This window comes from Eupeodes corollae, chromosome 2, assembly GCF_945859685.1.
Source record: "Eupeodes corollae chromosome 2, idEupCoro1.1, whole genome shotgun sequence".
In the NCBI taxonomy this organism is placed as follows: domain Eukaryota; kingdom Metazoa; phylum Arthropoda; class Insecta; order Diptera; family Syrphidae; genus Eupeodes; species Eupeodes corollae.
In genome coordinates, this window is record NC_079148.1 from 134,157,019 (window position 1) to 134,177,468 (window position 20,450).

The 20,450-nt window shown below is 34.3% G+C and overlaps 1 protein-coding gene across 5 annotated transcripts in view; it reads left to right on the plus strand.

The window, feature by feature from the left end:
- LOC129946385 (calcium-binding mitochondrial carrier protein SCaMC-2-A) overlaps positions 1-20,450 on the plus strand; it is a 90,832-nt gene that overhangs the window by 40,758 nt on the left and 29,624 nt on the right. Inside the window, exon 1 of one of the 5 annotated variants that reach the window (XM_056056548.1) lies at positions 4,537-4,671. The exons of 2 other annotated variants lie outside the window; for them this stretch is intronic. Coding sequence is in view for 1 of the 3 variants with exons in the window: in XM_056056543.1 (XP_055912518.1) it covers positions 15,594-15,719 (126 nt within the window). In the remaining 2 variants the exon portion in view is untranslated. Of the gene's footprint in view, positions 1-4,536; positions 4,684-15,246; positions 15,720-20,450 lie in introns of those variants that run through there. 2 more of the 5 variants (XM_056056547.1, XM_056056543.1) reach the window with 2 other exon arrangements.

Genomic DNA, 20,450 nt, shown 5'->3' on the forward strand with positions numbered 1-20,450 from the left:
AAATAACAGAGCTTTTGAACTTATAATTAAAAGAGATACTGCTTACTTTTTCAAAATGACAGATATCTGTCATGAGCTTGTTTTTCAACTATAGAATTAAACTACCTTAAGCTGGAATATTGTAGCAGAATCTATAAGAATATAAAAACACTTTCACTTTTGGAAGGAATCGAATACTTACTTACTTAAGGTGGCGCTACAGTCCAGGGCGGACCTGGGCCTCAACCAACATGCGTCTCCAGCCAGCTCCGTCCCTAGGTCCTTTCCCACCTGGGTGCGCCACCTGAGTCGAGACGAGAACCGCTGGCCCGCTTTATTAGCGTTTTAAATTTTCCCACAAATTTTCGATGGTGAGCAGGAGAGGGAATGGAGGTTTCCAATGTAGTATTTCAACATTTTTTAACTCCAAAAATTCTTTAACACACTTCGAGATGTGTTTTGGATCGTTGTCGTGTTGGAATCTCCACACCAACGGTATATCTTTCTCGGCATATGGAAGCATTACTATTTCCAATATATTTTGGTACCACTTACTTGATCAAGGGGACCACATCCCTGACCTGAAAAATAACCCCATACCATGTTTTAAAGAAGCCCGATCATGATTTGGCTTATATTGGGTTCTCGCCGTACAAACGCTAGGCCGTCCAAAGAAAGCACATTAAACTTGCTCTCATCGCTTAACTGTCTTCTATCGCTGCAAAGACCAATTTAAATATTTGCGGGCAAATTACTTACTTACTTAAGGTGGTGTCTCCATCCAGCTCGGTCCCTAGCTAGCTCTCTCCAGTTTCGCACGCCAAGTTGGTTGAGGTCTTCACCCACCTGAGTGCGCCATCTGAGTCGCGGTCTTCCTCTACTGCGCCATCCCTCGGGATTGGACTCGGAGACCTTCCGGGTTGGAGCGTTGATGTCCATTCGCTCTACATGACATAGCCATAGGTCAGTGTCGCTGTACAGCCCGTACAGTTCGTCGTTATATCCTCTACTCCATTCTCCATCTATGCGTACGGTACCAAAAATCACCCGAAGAATTTTTATCCAAAGCATCCTAAGACGCTTTCATCTTTCTTTGACAGGGTCCAGGCCTCAGCGCCATAAATGAGAACCGGGATGATGAGTGTCTTATAGATGGTGATTTTAGATGCTCGAGAGAGGACTTTACTTCTCAATTGCCTTCTAAGTCCAAAGAAGCAGAAGAGTTATTCTTCGTTTGATTTCAGCGCTGGTGTCGTTTTCTGTGTTAATAACGGTGCCTAGGTAGACAAAGTCCTTAACTACCTCAAAGTTATAGCTGTCCATGGTGACGTTTTTTCAAAGACGTCGTTGTTCAGTGTCCTTTTTTGATGACAGCATAAACTTGGTCTTGCCCTCATTGACCACTAAACCCATCTTCTTCGCTTCCGTCGCAATGGTCAAAAACGCTCAACTGACATCACGCTTTGATTTTCCAATTATGTCAATATCATCTGCGTATCCGAGTAATTAGATGAACCTTTGGAAGATTGTGCTGCTGGTTTTGACGGTTGAGTTTTGTACAATTCTTTCCAGAACGATGTTGAAGAAGTCGCATGACAGTGCATCGCCTTGTCTAAAACCTTTTTTGACATCAAATGCATCGGTAAGATCTTTTTCGACCTTGATAGAGCAGCGTGCATTCTCCATCGTCATTCTGCACACACGGATAAGTTTGACAGGGATGCCAAAACTAGGTATTGTTCTGTAGAGCTCTTCCCTATAGATGCTGTCATACGCGGCCTTAAAATCGATAAAGAGATGGTGGGTATCGATTTGAAGCTCCTGGGTTTTTTCCAAGATCTGCCGTAGTGTGAAAATTTGGTCGATAGTGGACTTTCCTGGTCTGAAGCCACACTGATAAGGACCAATCAGGTTGTTGACGAATGGCTTCAGACGTTCACATAATACGGCAGAGAGGATCTTATACGCAATGTTAGGGAGACTGATGCCTCTGTAGTTGGCGCAGTTTAGAGGGTCTCCTTTCTTATGTATCGGGCACACTATGCTGAGATTCCACTCATCGGGCATGCTTTCTTCCGACCATATTTTGCAGATGAGTAGGTGCATGCTCCGTACCAAGTCATCGCCTGCTGCTTTGAACAGTTCGGCAGCGATGCCGTCAGCTCCAGCAGCTTTGTTTGACTTAAGTTTAGATATAGCTATCTTCACTTCGTCAAGGTCGGGTAGGCGGAATTGTTGATCTGCGTCGCCGAGGTTGAGTGGTTCTATCTCCCTTACAGCGGAATTCGGTTCGTCATCGCCATTATATAATTTGGAGAAGTGGTCTTTCCATATTCTCAACATCGACTGCGGTTCTTACGATGATCCCCTGATCGTCTTAACAGGCTTCGGTTCGTGGCTGATACCCTTGGGAGTTTTTTTTTCCCTTTTGGTAAAATTTACGAACCTCATTCCTGTTGTGACATCCAAGAAGCCGGTGTTTCTTTCTCCTCTTCTGCTCGTAGAGCTCGCGAGCAGCTCTGCTCCTCTTGTGCAGCGCCGTTTTGTATGCCTGTTGTTTCGCTGCGTGCGCTTGCCGGCATTCGTCGTCAAACCAGGGGTTTCACTGTTACGGCCGTGTGAAGCCTAGCACTTCAGAGGCGGCATCTCTGATGGCTGCAAGGCAATGTTACCACTGTTGCCACTGTTGTTCAATGCTTTAGCAGGCAGCATAGGACTCCTTAAGAGGTTACTAGAGACTTGATCGGAAAAGGACATGGCATTCTCTTGCGATTGTCGTCCAACGTCGAAACTTCTCACAGTACTTCCTTGTTTTGGCTTGGATCGGGATATCCGTAGACGTACCTTGGCTACAACGTGGTAGTGGTCCGAGTCAATGTTGGCCCCTCGGAATGTTCGGATATCCTGTATATTGGAGAAGTGTCGTACTTCGATCGCAATGTGGTCAATCTGGTTGACGGTTGATTGATCAGGGGATTTCCATGTCCCCTGTAAATATCAAGATGCGTGAACTACGTATTAGTTACCAGAACGTCTCGCCCCGCGGCGAAATCGATTAGCCTGAATCCCTTGTCAGAGGATGTGTCGTGCAGGCTGTATTTGCAGATTGTACCACAAAAGATGTCTTCTCTTTCTAGCTTTGCGTTAATATCTCCTAAGATAATTTTAATGTCATATCCATTGCACTGCTCATAAGTCTTGTCCAAGAGCTCGAAGAATATGTCTTTGGTGTCTTCATCTTTCTCCTCTGTTGGGGCTTATGTTGGCGAATTTAGCCGCGATGCAGATTGCCGTGATGCGCTCGCTCACACTATTGAAACTCAATACTTTTTGCCAGAGTCTAGTTCCAACAACAAATTCACATCCAAATAGACGCTGTCTTAGTTCTCGGTAGCAGTCTTTTAGTTTGTGTTTGCCAGGTCCATCCCATCGCACTTTTTGGGTGGCAGTAAAATCTGCCTTGCATCAGTTTAGAGCTTCCGCTAATTGTTCAGCTGCACGTGGTCTGTTAAGGGACCTAACATTCCACGTACAGATCCGAAGTTCGTTGTCCTTATTTCGTATGCTTGGGTTGCCAACAGTGATGGTGCTTCGCAACTAAGGTATTTTTTACGTGGCCATGAAGTTATCCCGACGGCACAACCCCCAACCTGAAAGGCCAGATCCTAAGCATAATTCCAAGGATGGGAAGCCGGATAAAACAACTCCTTATAAGCCTGGGCTCCGAATTATTCGAAGAAGCTTACTTAACTGTATACGGCACCATTGATTCCATCTTGAGAATTCATCCGCTGCCTTCTGGATAAGGAGAGGTGCCTTAGTGGAAACACCTCTAGGCTAGGCAATAACCTATGAAAAAATGACAAAGATGTAACATATATCATATATTCCCCTTAAAACAAACAACAATCTTTTAAAAACAATAACATAAATCAGTTAACTTGAAAAATATTTTCATTTTAACAAATAAAAATATATATATTGTTTTCATCATCAGAATTGATAGCTTAGTATGATTGTGAGAACTTATTATTCTTCTAACTGTCTGACCTTGTTTAACACTGTCTATTGATCTTTGTACTATCAAAATCAAAATTCATGCGCAAAAACTCACTGAAAACTTATATTTCCTGATAAGAGAAGCTCGAGGGAAGCTCACAAGTCTCACATTTAAACTTTTTTCCACACTTATTTCAAACCACAATACAAAAATATTTGTTTAATTTGTTTTTGTGGTGTTGTGGAATTATTTAACTATCACTATAAAGATTTACGTCACAATCAGTCCTCGTACTGTTGTTGCTGACGCTAAGCTAATAAATAGATAACCAATCAACTGTAGCCAACTCGAACGAGCCCCCCAATTATTATTTTATAGGTATATGGAATGGATATATACAACACTGTAAATAGATACATGGGTTATTTATTTGGTCGACCCCACTCTCTGTTGTTACATTTTGCTGTGTTGAAATATTTTTTTAAATCAAGGGCTAATTTGGACTTGAAAATGTCTAAAATAATCATCATCACAAGTGGTCACTGGGGTTGCGGTCGTCGTCTTGCCATACGAAAACAGTTGAGAGGTGAACAATTTGAAAACTGAAAAACTGAAGGGGATTGTTTTTGTCATAATTTTTGTTTCAAAACAGACAAGCCCCTTTACAATAAATATCACAACCAGCAAAACAGGCAAGCTAAAAAGTATCTTTCATTTTAAGTTTTTAAATTCTCACATTATTACATTATGGCTCTTTCCATCCAAGGAGCAGTTTCTCTTAATTTAAGACTCTTCACATTCACATTGCACATTGCACATTAACTTTTATTTATGAGTGTTGAACATTTTGTTGCTAAGTTGATCATTATAATAAATAAAAAAACAATAAAAATGCTAATTATTTGAAAGTGATAAGAGCGTGATTCACCCACGATGGTACTTTTTGGAAAATTACTTGAGCTTGTGCATTTGCATGTGCATGGGCATCTTATCATAACGTTCAAAACATTCTGCCACGTTATGCAACTTGTGGTCTGTTTGAAAATGCCCTTAAAGTTATTTTAGCTAGAAGAGTGTACTTAAAAAGCTTAATAGAAACTTATGTATTTTAAGTATATATTATTATTACAACTGCATTTTCACTTTGTTATGACACCGTTTTCAAATGTGTACACTCCACAGTGGGTACCTGCCCATGCAAACCGCGGTCAAAAATAGATGCTTTTTTTTAAAGTTAAACACTGTTATTTTTTTATTTTATTTATTTATTTATTTATTAACATCTACAAGCAATTTACAGCTAACAGATTACGACTAAAGAATTCTTACAATAATGACAATAATTGATGTTTTTTAACGATATCTATATACAGTATTAAAAAATAAATAAAAGCAAAACACTTTCCTTAAAACAATCTCTCGAACTACTTAAGTCAACATAATGGCAAACTTTATTGAAATTAATGATAGCTCTAGAGACCGGCTCATTAAAACCATAGTTTGTTCTGTGAAACTGTTCATAATAGCCCGGGAGCCAGCGTTACTCATTTTTGAAAGATTTGATGATAGATTAATTTATTTTTTTCGGGCAGTTTTTACATTAGAAAAACATACAATCGATGGCTGCAGGCGCACTCGTGGTGCATTAATTTACAGTTAATTTTCAAAGTTGTAAAAAAAACCGAGGTCACATGTCTAACATGATAACACTTGAAACTGGTCTAGAACGTTAGTTGGCACTGCCTTGAGAAAGAAAAACCATGCCTGACACCTGGACAGTGGGGCGAAGTTCTCCTGCCGCTGACCTAAAGTTGTAAAAAAAACCGTCAAATTGTTATATGTGAAGTATGATTAGATAGTTAGTTTGACATTTAAAATAGAGGAAAAACCATGCCTGCCGCTGGCGTCCCGGGGAGAAGTCGCCAGCAGGATCAAAAATAGTCGCACTGTCGCGTATTGTATACAATCCAAAAATATTTTGTTTTCAGGTAGAAATCTGGGAGAGAAACAATGTTTTGATGAATTTTGTAGACCGTTTAATAAAGAACACCGTAAAAATAATATCAGCTCTAAAAGTCTTTTATAACTCCAAAGCAAAGGGGTTAAAGGGGGAAAAATACCCATTTTAATCTATTTTATCAAAACATCTAAAAAAGTAAAAGTATATTAAAATATACCTATACTTTGCATTAATATATACCTCATAACAATTATACCAGAAAAAGGGTAAGGAGGGGGGTGAATCACCTTTTGCTGTTACCTGGCATAAGATCTTTACAAAACAAATAAGTTTCAAACCATTTTTGTGTGTGCTTTTAGTTTTGGTTTTAATTTGTTTTCAAAACGTTATAAGATTTTAATTTAGTCAAAAATGCTGGACAGCACATCTTCGCCACTTCTGAATGACTCCATTAAACATTAAATATCTTCTTCATCAGAATCTTCGCTAGTGCTGACTTGGTTGTGGGTAGGTTCTTCATCATCTTATTCGTTGTCAATTTGGATATTTGCGTCTGCTTAAAGGAACATATGAGTAGATTAAAAACTGTATGAATTGTTAAAGGAAGATGGAAAGTTGATGTATTTACCTGAATCATTAATGTTTGAATGATCCTTAATCAAAACTTCGCTGACCGAAGTTGGTAATTGGTCACCTTCAAACCACCTAAACTCCAGTTTGTCCCATATTTCTTGCCATCCACAGTTAGAAGGAGAGAGAACGGTGGGATTTTGGCGGTATGCATTACTCCATATACTTGAGATGTAAGCACATCTCAAAATTTGCTGGGGCAGCTCCGACTTGCAGGGTGGCAAAATTGAGCCATCAAAGTTTTTTGTTTTAATTTTGAACGTCTCCTTAATGTCGTTGCATTTAAAGGATTTGGCGAAAATTGAAAGCCGGGCTACGTTGACGTCATTAAAATGTTTAAGTCCGTATATGCAGCAAACAAATCTTTCTAGTATGTTAGATATCTGTGCTTCGATGTCTGGATAGTTCTTCAGTTTTGAGAAGGCTTCGATGAAATCAGTTGAGTTTTGAATAATTGTAAGTGGCCGCTTCTTGCCTTTTTTGAAAATGCAGGGTTGAAGTCAAATCCTGTGAAAGCATGAAATCCTGGAAGAGCTTGACATGATTCCCTATGATTCGTAGAGCTTCGACACGTTGGTGAACCTTTCTGCATTACCAACTTTCAGCCAAAGTCTTATATTTTCTTTCAAGTGCTGCATGTTTCCAAGTGCAATGACGAGAATGTCCGTATCGGAACAGCGAATAAGAACATTCGAATCTGGCTCCACTTGACAGGCGTGGAAAATGACTTTAGTGTCGGCTTCTTCGTGTGCAGGACATGCTTTATTTTCGTCTTCTGTTCTAACAACAGCTCCATTAACTTCCAAAAATTTGTAACAATTTTTATAGTTAACATAAACTGTTTTATTTTTGAAGAATGTCACCATCTCTTGATTTTTCCAGTCTTCGATCAAAAAAGACACCAAGCTCTCCTTAAAAAAAAAAAACAAACAAACAAAATTTTTCAAACGCTGAATTACTTTTGTCCCTTATCTTTTTCCCATCCGAGGCATCTTTCTGTTCATTTTGTATCGCTCTTACTCGGTTTTGTACTTGAACACAACAAATGGCATGGTAAAGTATGGGGTGTCCTTGTAGCAATCGATCCTCAATTTCCATCATCAGGTTCAAGTCGTTTAACTCCATTGCCTTAGCTTTTATTTTATCCATGGAATCTTCCTTAGAACAGGTATGCAAGATATTAATGCGACCCTTATGTATTTTCCGTTCTAATTTGCAGAAAATAAATTTTTTTGCTCGGTTTCCTCTTCTTCAGCTGGATCTTCAGATACTTGCTCTTTTGGCTGAGCCAAATCATCACCAATAAGTTCTGATGCAGCGATTGAGGTGTCATAGATTGATGTTTCGGGTTCTCCTAAGTTTTGTTCGGATACTTCGTTTAATTCAATGTTCGCACTTTAAACTAAAACGGATATTTGGAAATATTTGTAAGCGGAGGAGAAACAAAAAAAGTCAACTTGTCTTTAAGAGGCTCGTAATTACATACATATATTAAGGTCTTTTAAGTTTTAAATATTTTAAAAATTATGCTTACTGTGAAACCATAGCTGCTGAAGGTCCTGATAAATTAAGTTCACTTTCGGAGGCTACCGATTCTACATTTGATTGTTTATATTTTACTTTACGCGCAGTAAAATTGTTCAAACATTTTGAATGATAACCTTAACTTTCACTTATTGGATTAAACTTCACTTTACACCCAACCAAACTATTGGCTTGCCGAATTTTCAAAATTCCAAGACATTTATCTAAACGCTCTTGATTGAATAAAATTATTTTGTCTTTTTTTCCACCACAAAAAACACAAACTGGTTTAACATTAGCCATCGCACCAAATTTCTTAACACGTCTATTATTTAGTAGAAAAGGAATCGTACTATAAGATAATAGCTCCCTTCATCGGTCTTTTTATATAATAGAATTGAAAAAAAGCTATTAAAAGATTATTTTTTTTAACCCTTTTTAGGTAAAACATCAAAAATTATTTTTCCTAATTACTTTTTCTTGGGAAAAGAGCATTTAACCCTTTTTAGGTAAAATATGCAAAATAATTTTTCGCCATTACTTTTTCTTGGCATCAATTAGGAAATCAGGTACAAACAAATTTACTATGAAAATCAGCCAATAAATGGTTTTTCCAATTATATTTTTTTTGCACAAGTATGAACTCAGGTATAAAAATAGGAAAACGAAAGTATTCATTTGAAAATAAATTGATAATTTAAAAAAAAGTAACATTTTTATCCATGAATTAAATAAAAACAACTTCATCATTGACAAACAAAATGTTTTTGAAAAAAAAATAGACATTTATATTGAAAAAATTTACATTTTTGATCGCAAAAAATGTTTCATTTAAAAATAAATATATACCAGTGGCAATTCTGGTAAGGATCTCACAAATAAAAAATGTGAAATTAAGATTGCAATAATCCTATAAATTTGTGCAAGTTACGACTTTTGCAAAAAAATACACATTACGTTTCGTTATGAAACAAAAAAAAAATTAAGGGTGTTTTAGACCCATAACCACCCCCACCGCACCACTCTCAAATTTTTATGGTCTGATTTATATTAGTGCCAGAAATAAAACTTATTATTTTAAAAGAATTTCGTTTTGAATATATGGATATCAAGAAACCATATAAAAATGTGTTTGTATCCCATTTGCCCTTCTTTGTGCCCCTTTTTCTTATATTATTGTTATAAGATATAAAATTATGCAAAAAATATGCATATTTCTTGTATACATTTACATTCATAGCTGTTTAGATAAAATTAAATAATTAATAGATTAAAAAGGGTGTTTTTCCCCTCTTTGCCCCCTTTTTTGGAGTGATATTAGACTTTTAGAGCTGATATTATTTTTTCAGTGTTCTTTATTAAACGGTCTACAAAATTCATCAAAACATTGTTTCTCTCCCAGATTTCTACCTGAAAACAAAATATTTTTGGATTGTATACAGTATGCGACAGTGCGACTATTTTCGATCCTGCCGGCGACTTCTCCCCGGGACGCAAGGGGCAGGCATGGTTTTTCCTCTATTTTAAATGTCAAACTAACTATCTAATCATACTTCACGTATAACAATTTGACGGTTTTTTTTAAAACTTTAGGTCAGTGGCAGGATAACTTCGCCCCACTGTCCAGGTGGCAGGCATGGTTTTTCTTTTTCAAGGCAGTGCCAACTAACGTTCTAGACCAGTTTCAAGTCTTATCATGTTAGACATGTGACCTCGGTTTTTTTACAACTTTGAAAAATGTTTGCCACTTATTGCCCCACTGTTAAGGTGGCAGGCATCGATTTGGTTGATTACATTTGCCTAAACTGCAGATAAAAAAATAATGTGAGCGTTATCATCATAAACATTGAATAATGACGCTGGCTCCCGGGCTATAAAGCAAATCTAAAGGATCTTAGCGGCGCATAGATAGGTTTTATCGAAAGAAGGTGAGGGCATCTTACATGGTAGCATAACACATCCCTCACAAGCATTACATCATGAATTTTTCGTCTTGATTCAAGAGACTTAATACCCAACAAAATACATCTTGCTCTGGTGAAAAATTCCAATTCATTTTATAAAATATAAATTTTGTAAAACGCCTTTGGACTTTTTCGATTTGATCAGAATAAGTGCTAAAAGTTGGGTTCCATATAACATCTGCATATTCTAATACAGACCTAACAAGAGATGTATAAAAATCAACGCAATTTCGCTTAATAAAGCCAACAAGTGAATAAGCTCTGCTGACAATATAGTCAATATGACTTTTAAAAGAAAAATTTGAACTTAGAATTATGCCAAGGTCTTTGATTTTAACCACTCGAGAAAGTGTATTAGCCTCTATTAAATAATTAAAATGAATAGATGTTTTAGATTTGAAGAATGTGATCAAATTACATTTTTTTATGTTTAGATTTAAACTGTTAGCAGTACACCAATTCGCAATTAGGTTAATATCAGATTGTAAGAGGTGGCAATCTTCAACACATTTGATCTTCAAAAATAATTTCAAGTCTTCAGCATATAAAAGACACTTAGAGAATTTTACAGTTGACGCAATGTCATTAATAAAAATATTAAAGAGCAGAGGACCCAAATGACTACCCTGAGGGACGCCAGAATTGCATGAAATAGATTTTGAAAGAGAGCTATCAATGATAACTTTTTGCGACCTGCCCGTTAGGTAAGATGAAATCAAACTTAAAAACTTAGAATGGAAACCAAAGATTTCCAGTTTTTGCACCAGAATGTTATGATTCACAGAATTAAAAGCTTAGCTAAAATCTGTTAAAATCGCATCTATCTGATACTTATCTTCTATGGTATTTACAATATATCTTGAAAATAGTACCATATTGGTTGTAGTGGATCGCCCAGATATAAAACCGTGTTGGAATTCAGATATAGATTCCTTGGTTAAGAATCCAATTTTGTTTTTTACAATACTTTCAAACAATTTAGGCATTGCTGAGAGCTTCGAGATACCTCTATAATTTTCTATCATATTCTTAAATCCAGATTTATGAATTGGAACTACTCGTAGATATGAAGTTTTCCATATATTGGGAAAGACTCCTTCGGATAGGGACTTATTAAAAATACAAACAAGAGGAATACAAAGTGCTGAAGCACAAAGTTTGAGATATATAGCAGGGATGCCATCAGCTCCAGAATTGAATTTTGGTTTTAATGCTTTAAGTCCTGATAGCACTTCAGAACTACCAATATCAACCTTACTTGGTATATTGGGAAAACAAGAATGATTGATAATATCAGGAGTTGGGTATACCGACTGGAAGAAGTTTGCAAATAATTCAAGAATAGAATCAATATTTGACCCTTCGGTATCCTTATAGGACATATTTTTGGGAAATCCATTTGATTTCCTTTTCGTGTTGACAAACGACCAAAATGAGTTACAATACTTCTTAATATTACTCTCTATATTCATGATGTAACTCTTGTGAAGGAACTTATTAAGTGTGAAAAAATCTTTACGTATTTTACTCAAATAAGCATAATTTAACTCACTTTTTGATTGCTTGTATTCGTTTAAAGCTTTACGTTTAGCGTTTCTAAGGTTAGATAATTGCTTATTGTACCACGGAAGCTTTGGATGTGCATTTAACGGTTTTTTTATAAATCAAAAAAACTGGAAAAAAATTTGTCACCTCCAAAATTTTACGACTAAAATATGATTTCATCTGCAAAACAATTTTGTGCAACGAAGAATAATGGTTTTGACATCTGATAAAATTTTGAGAAAAATCGAATTGACAGTTTTTTTTATAAAAAATACAAATCTAAACAAAAATTAATTGATTTTCGCTCAAAAATCTTTTCAAAACTTTGAGATAATAGCTTCTATCTAATTTTTACTTATAAGAAATATTGTTTTCAACATTAGGGCAAATTTTGAAAAAAATCGAATTGACAGTTTTTTTTACAAAAAATAAAAACCTACAAAAAACAATGTATAAAAGTTGGTAAAAATTAATTTTCGACTCAAATATCTTTTCAAAAATTGTAGATATTGGCTTTAAACTATGTTTATCTTTTAAAAAAATATTGTTGTCAACATATTGTTGACTGTCCTTGCGATTTATTTACTGTCATCGCAAAGGTCGGACGTACTGGAAATTGAAAGCGTTTAAAATCGAATGGTAAATCCGTTGGAATCATCGGTATTCGCGGGATCAAGACATCCTCTCCTTTGTATTTTCTTTTTATGATTGTTGCCTAAATGAGGTTATCCATCAGCTTTTTCACAGCCCCAGTCTTGTTCCATTGCATAGTTGAGGTTGATTAATGTTACGCAGCATGATGACAACTGATCCTACTTTTGACTGCAAATTTTGAGGTGGTAATCCAGGCAATTCCAGTGAATTTAAAAACTCCGTGGGATAGTTGACTACGTCATCCTGGTTCATAACGGTGTCGACTGATTTGAAGGAAACCAACTGTCTTAGAAGAAAATTCTGAATGGTTGCATTGGGATCCTCGACATCTTTATTTTTTGCTGTCAATATTGCTATTTCACTTATCCAATTATGGTTATTTAACTGTTGCGCTATATCTGGGAAAACCCGCTGAATAAGTTCCTCTTTTGAATCTGTGATGTGACAGAAATCTGTGGGTAATATGATGAATCCGGTCGAGATGTCCATTGTAACTTTATTATTTCCAATATCGGCCCAACTTTCCATTACCGTAGCACGAATTTCGACTCGCGGTTTTTTTTATTCGATAGGTATGTGCAAATAAATAATAACTATACCAATTTTAGAGCGAGGAAACATTTATTTCTATTTTTAATTAATTTTTAAAGTTAACTTTTTTACATACAAAACACACAAAAATGGTTGATTTTGACATTTCTTCCCTGTTTTTTGTTCAGTGTTGCCATACTTGTTTTTTTTTCTTGGTTATTTCTTTTATTTTAGTGCTCAAATAAAAAAGTACTTTGCATATACCCAAACTCGCACCCACCCCAAATCCTATAGTTATCCCAAGGAGATGGGTTGCAGGGTGGCAGCATGCCCCCCTTACATACCTAGCTGTTAGTACGTCGTGCTATCAATTAAAAAAAACTTGTTCTAGGCTCAAAAAATGCAATACAAAAAAGTAGGGTTAAGTCCGAAAAAGAAAATATTTTTTTTTAATACCTTAAAGTTGTTTCCTCGCACTAATATTAAAAATATGTTCTATTGAGACCCCTACCTAACTGTAAAAAAAATCAGAAGGAAATTCGTGCTGCGGTAATGGAAAGTCGCCCCCCAATATCTAACAACTACTTCGCAAAACACATTTGCAGTTTCCTCATGCTGTTAGTTGCTAATTGGAGTGTCTTTACGTACTGCCCCAAATTCAATGACTTTAGTTCATCAGCAACAGTTGATCGGAAGAGTCTGACAAAAATCACCTGACAACAGAACTATGGCCACACCAAAAATATTTTGGTTGTCACGAAGATCTTTCAATGTTCTTTTTACTGCCTCCAGCGACCTCTTATGGGCCATTGTGCATTCATCCCAAACAATTAATTTCCATACCTGTAGGATCTTGGCTATTGCGCTATTTTTATCGATGTTGCAAATTGGTGTTTCCGCCTTCTAGCAGAGTCGTAGCTATTCCAGATGAAGCCAACGCTAGAGCATCATCATTTCGCGATTTGATCCTCGCCAAAAGCAATGAAATTAAGAACGTTCCTGCGGGATCATCAAGGAAATAAATTCCACCAGATCCACTGTTCACAGCTTCTATCAAAGTGTCGTACGCAATTCTTTGTTGTTATGTCTCGCTCACTCAAAAGTAACTTAACAGTAAAGTGTCACTATCACAAAATATCAACAAAAAAGAGCACACTACTTGGAATGTCACTATCACAAAGGATCACAAAAGTAAAGAAAGTTCTCGCGCACGTAGCGGTAATCGTCACTCATAAAGATAGAAGGATGCACTCATAAAATATCGTAACCTTGATCTTAACACAATAGTTTACCTTTAAGACATAAATCTCCTTGTTATGAAGTGCGACAGAATGATTGACATATTAGTTGGTTGTCAAATCTAATGTCAAATATTATGGTTGTGTTCAGAAACTTAATTTGTGACAAAACTTAAGATTTATTAAAATTAAAAAAATAATGTGATTCAGTTAACTAAAATTAAATTTCGCGAAACCGATCAAATTAATTGAAATACTAATAGTTTATTACATTTTTTGTCGCGTTTAATAAAGTATGAATATTATCTTCACTTAAGTACTATAAACAAAATTGTCATACAATTATTTTTAAATAACCACTTAAATATAGTCACTTTTTTATGATGTAATATGTAATGATTACATTTCCACTGCATTGTTTATTGCTAAAGATACAAATAAGGTTTATTTTTGTCGGTTATTTTAAAAATACTGTTTCACTAATAACACTTGTTTTCAAAGTCTCATAAATTTATTTCAAAAACTAAGTTATGTATGGTGTTGTGAATCAATTATTATTATTCTACAAACAACGATGTAATGACACATTGATTTTGATAATCTTATCGGTTGCCTTTAAGTTTATGAGACCCATAACAAAAATATTTGTTGACCACTCTTAAAGCTTATAAGTGCTTACAACTATTGACTTAAATAAGGTTTTGAGTCTGTAAGTCTTATAATTTTATTGGTGCTTGATGATTACCACCCTTAGTGTGTGTGATTAAATTTAAGTTTGTATTTAACTTATACCTACATTGCCGACGTAATCAAGAGAGATCAATGTGGCAAAAACTATCTATAGGTATAGTTGTTGTCTTAACCTTACAGTTAATGGAACTGAGGCATTTATTGCATATTATTCATATTCGTCCGATGAGGAACTGATAAATAATCCAGGGGAAAACAGCGTCTGTCGTACTTATTTGTTCTAGCTTCAAATTGCGAACGAACTTGAAGTTTTCCATCATACTTCTTATCACGAGGAACGTTAAGTTGTTGGAGTATTGTGCTTACATGCGCGTGAAATCAAGAGATAAATAATGTCTATGTAAACAGCAGTTGTGCGATGTGATAGGGGATTAATATAGTTAATATGACTCGTGCCGGCCAGTTTCAGTCGGTTTTTCTGTTTTCTGTTGACTCTCGAATCAATTTAATTGAATTGATGATGATGATGTGATTTAATTTGATTCTTTTCTTTCCTTTTAACTTTAATATTTGCAAAGATTTTATGTGTAAAAAAGTCAGTTGATAGGTCGTGAAACTTCGGACAAAGCACTCAATTCGAATGTTCTTAAAGTGGTTGTGTTTGTGTTTTATTTGCTGAGTTCATTATTATAAAGATTTATTATCTTAAGTGTCATATTTCCGCTGATTTCGATTGACTAAAAGATAAACAGTGGGAGTTTAAACAAATTTTATAACAGGCCATTCAAAATTTGAAAGAAAAAAAAAACGTTAACAAACCAAAATTAAATATAAACACAAATGACTGTGCGTAGATAACGTTATTTATAGAGTAAAATATGCAAAATAAATTCAAAAGGTTCATCGTAATGACGGACTTCTTATTTGTTCGGAGGACCAAATCGATTTGTATTCTTTATTGTATCATTATTGATACAGCAAGAAGAATTTCCATTGTACCAAATGTAAGTTTAAGCAATTTTTAAAATGAAACAAATAATATAATAAATATCGACTTACATAGTTCTTACAGTCTGTCTGAAACTTTTATATTTATACATATATACATTGTTCACATTACAAACAATAATGCAATTTGGCCAATAATGTGTCCAGTCAAAAACGGCGTCGATAATTACCTGGCATCTCCGAGGCATGCTTTCTACTAATTTGACGGCGTATTCTAGTGGCAATGCAAGGCAAGTCTATTGGTGGAAGTTGACCAGGAACGCGTGAGAACAGAACGTGCCCATATAGAACATTCATGAATAAAAATGACATTTTCTAAATCTCTCAATATTCTCATGCGCCCAAGCGAGTCGTTTTGTCACATGTTTTTCAGTCAACAGAGCCCTTCACTGTGTTACGTCATTTCAGATCAGGCGTATGAAAAAAGGTTCGGATAGTTTCGTAGGATATATCTAAACCTTTTGCCATTAATTTTGCTCGCCGTTGCCGCAGTAATAAAGCAGGATTCCACGAAAATATTCTTCTTTCATCTTTTTTGTTCACTTTTCCTATCGAACCACGTTCTGGTAAATCATCGACATTTTTAGCCACTTTATATCGCTGTATCCACTTCTGTACAAATGCCTTCGACTTTCTCATACTGTTTACTTAGCACTCATTGCGTTTTACGTTATCCTCTTTCAAAAGATCAACGACAACTGAACCTTTGTTGACAATGCATCAAGCAAAAATACTCCATTACCAAGATCGGAATGTCAGGTTGACATTTCGGTTTGCCTACAAGCTAACTGCACACTAAATGTGAGAAAGTGTGCATGAAATAATGCAAAAACCAAACACATTCTCACATTTAGTTTTCCGTTTCAGCCCATCAAAATGCTTCATTTTAGTCCTCAGACACATCTAAATGTTTCATTTTGGCCTTCGTTCAAAAACGAAACAATCCAAACGAAAGTAATCTACGGTAGTATTTATTATATTAAGAAAAACAAAAACATATACATACGTAAAACTCATTAATTTGTTTTCATTATTAGCAGCATTTTTACTAAACATACCCTTCAAACCATAATAATTAAACTTTAACTTTGGTAACTTTAACTTTGGTAAACTGTGAGAATTCACTAAAAGAAAGTTCTGTACGTCAATTGAATGAGTTGTGCATTATTTCTGAACGATTTTTTGACGTTTTCATTTTGTGATAAACGTCAAAATTTGCATTTCATTTGCTCTGCATTTATTCAACAAGTTTGATATAATCGTTCTGATTTTTAACTTCAAATAGGAAGTTATTGTAATGGGTCCGATTCGTCAAATTGAAAAATTTGACATTTCTCGACGTTTCAAGGTCCCTAGAGTCGAAATAAAAGATTTTTAGAAAGATGTCTGTGCGTGCGTGTGTACGTACGTTTGTACGTTCGTACGTTCGCTCAAGAACCACAAGAGATATCGACTTCAAATAAATTTTGTTATACAGATAAAAAGACAGAAAGATTCAGAAAGGGCTCTCAAGAAAATTGCGTGGGTGGTTTTTTTTTACCATAGCAGTTTGAAAAAAAGTGAAAATTTTGGTTAACCCTAAATATCTTACGAACGAAACGCTAGAGACTTGAATTAAATTTTATATAATATATTGTAACGTGATATCAAAGAAGTATATTTAAAAAAAAATCCATTTAACGGTTTTTTTATAAATCAAAAAACCTGAAAAAAAAAACTTGTCACCTACAAAATTTTACTACTAAAATACGATTTCATCTCCAAAACAATTTTGTGCAACGAAGAATAATGTTTTTGACATCTCATAAAATTTTGAGAAAAATCGAATTGACAGTTTTTTTTATAAAAAATAAAAATCTAAAAAATCATTACTTAAAGTTCGTTAAAATTGAATATCGATTCAAATATCTTCAACATTTGGTAAAATTTTAAAAAAATTCAAACTGACAGTTCTTTTTACAAAAAATAAAACTCTAAAAAAAAACAATACTAAAACTTGGTTAAAATGTACTTTCAGCTCAAATAGTTTTTCAAAAATAAAAAATATTGTCTTCAAACTTTTTTTATTTCACAGAAAATATTGTTTCCGATATTTAGTAATTTTTATATAAAAATCCAACAGTCCGTTTTTTCATAAAAAATAAAATCTACAAAAAATAGTACGCGAATTTGGTAAAAATTGATACGAGTACATATAGACAAACTTTTAAGCAAGAAAAATCGACAGACGTGATGGGAAGTTGTCAGTGTGGGTCGCATCCCAGCCTCTTTTTGTTATATATTGGTGTTCCTTTGGAGCATAATTTTTTTTGATAGCAAATACATGTATGCTTCCATCAATCAAGAATGTAATAGATGAGGTATTTTACGATTATAACTTTTTTTTTAAATTTAATATTTATTAATCAAAGTAGAATTGAAAAATAGTTGCAAGCTTAAATCATTAAAAACAAACTATAAATATACTTGGATTAATTAAATTGATACAGATTTTAATTATTTGCAAAACAAATATTTGAATTCAATAAATTGCGCTCGCACCCTTAACTTGATGGTTCTTCGAACACATCTTTGATACAATAATCCGAAGTTAAATATGAAATTTAAAGAATTTTGTAGTGATTGCTGTAAATAAGGGAATAAATTATATTAAACTGATGTTGAACATGCTTTTTCAAGACAAAAATGTACATTGGTTCGCTTTCAAAAAAAATGACTGCAAAACTAAAGCTAAAAACTAAAAAGATAAATCTGACAAAAAAAATTATTAACCTCGCTATTTTGTTTTTGCTTTGCAAAGTGCCGCTAGCCTACAGCTTCGTTTTTTGTTTTGTTTGTTTTCACATCTATTCATGGACTAAATTACAAATATAACAATGTAAACAAACGGGTTTTGGAGAGTGAAACATACGAAAGATTCCGATCTTTGTAAATGGAGTATTTTTGGCATCTAAGGACAAAGCTTCCCTCTATCGGCTCGCTAACGAATTAGAGCGAAATCTTTCACTACTTGTCAGTACGCTCTTTCTTGACAGACTGTATATCATCTACTCGAATAAACTACATTATCGATACCTGAACTTCCTTGACATTGTGCGAACTATATAACCCCAACACTGGTGTCACTTTTGTTGACATTAACGTCAAATTGTAATCCATCCATTAGATTTTTTTGCCTCTATTGTGAACACTTCCTTTTGAGCGTGTTTAGAGGTCTCTTTTAAATTCTTTAAATTTAAAATGATTATAAAAGGGGATTTATAGCTTTGAACTAAGTTTAGGAGTAGAAAATTTAATTTTAACTCCGTGATCATGATACACACTCATTGCCTCCTTAAAAATGTAATCTTTATTTAATCAACACAACAGATTAATTTTGTTTACTCCTAAATACGCAATATTTTTATAGTCTGTTATGCTAGTTAGCACTTTACTTTTTTTATACAAACATTCTTTTTGCTAGATTATTGCTAAATTTTCGACGTAGAATTTTTATTTTTGTCTTATATTCTTAACATTTTGTCTAGACAGAAAAGTCAATAGATTGAACAAGTTTCAGTATAATGTACTCAACTGAATATATATTATTTTTTTTTTCATAACAAAATGGCAACTGATATAAAAAGAGCTATGCCTCCTCCAAAATATAAGTAAAGCTTGTTTTGAGCATAGAACTCCCTTGTTGGTTATCAGTTAAAATGAAATAGAATTAATAATCACCTCTACACCTCTACACCTAGTAGCTTTTTGCCAAAAATATAAAATCAATATTTTGTTTTTTTTTTTTTTTTGACAAAGTTCAATTTTAATCTTTGTACTAGGGAAATAAGATAACAACTTTTAGATTTGCTAAATTTTAACTTTTTAATTATAGACTGGAATAATGGCGTTTGTTTAAGTATTTTTTGTTCCTTCTCTTTAATGTTTGCATTCTGACAAATTTTAAGCACAAAAAAGCGACCATAGTATAATTTGGTTTATTTAAAGTGATTGACGTTTTTTTTTAAGTAAACCTGAGTTGAAATATAAGATCTGTTTGTTTACACTGAACATCTTTGATTTTGTGTTCCGGATTAAGAGTATTTAAATTTTATATGTATTATGTGCAATTAAAACGACTTCAGAAGGAAAAGCTTTGTAATTTAGTGTATGGTTTATTAAAAGTGAAAAACTTCGGTCTTTTTGTGTAGAAAACCATGCAGGTTTTTCAAATCGTCTTTTAGTTAAAGTGTGACTTGAATCCGCAATGGGAAAAACATCGTTATTGACAGCTCATCAATCTTCAATAATGTTGATTCCGGATGGTATAAACATTGAATTTGTTTGGTTCATGTCAAAAAAGATCAAAACTCCTTTCCAAATTAACTCTCATAATACATAACCCTCCATTTTGGTGAAATATTGTGTTGTTCTTTTTCAATTTATAATTTATTTGTAAACTCAGCTCAACTCTCCTGTAATTAGTTTAAACCGCTGTTATCCGCTGATTTGTAAAACGTTAACTTTTAACTTAAACCTTAACCTAATTGTTTCAAAAACCAAACAACTCGAAAGAATTTCCCTCGCACATAAAAGTTTTTGTAACACTGGTAGTTTAAATAGTTGTATGTACGATACGAGCCTACAAAAATGGTTTTAGAAGTTTTAATATAGTTTAATATAGAATCAGTGAAGTTAAAATAGTAAAATAGCTTACTTTTTTAAGTTTATGTTACACCTAGCGCCAT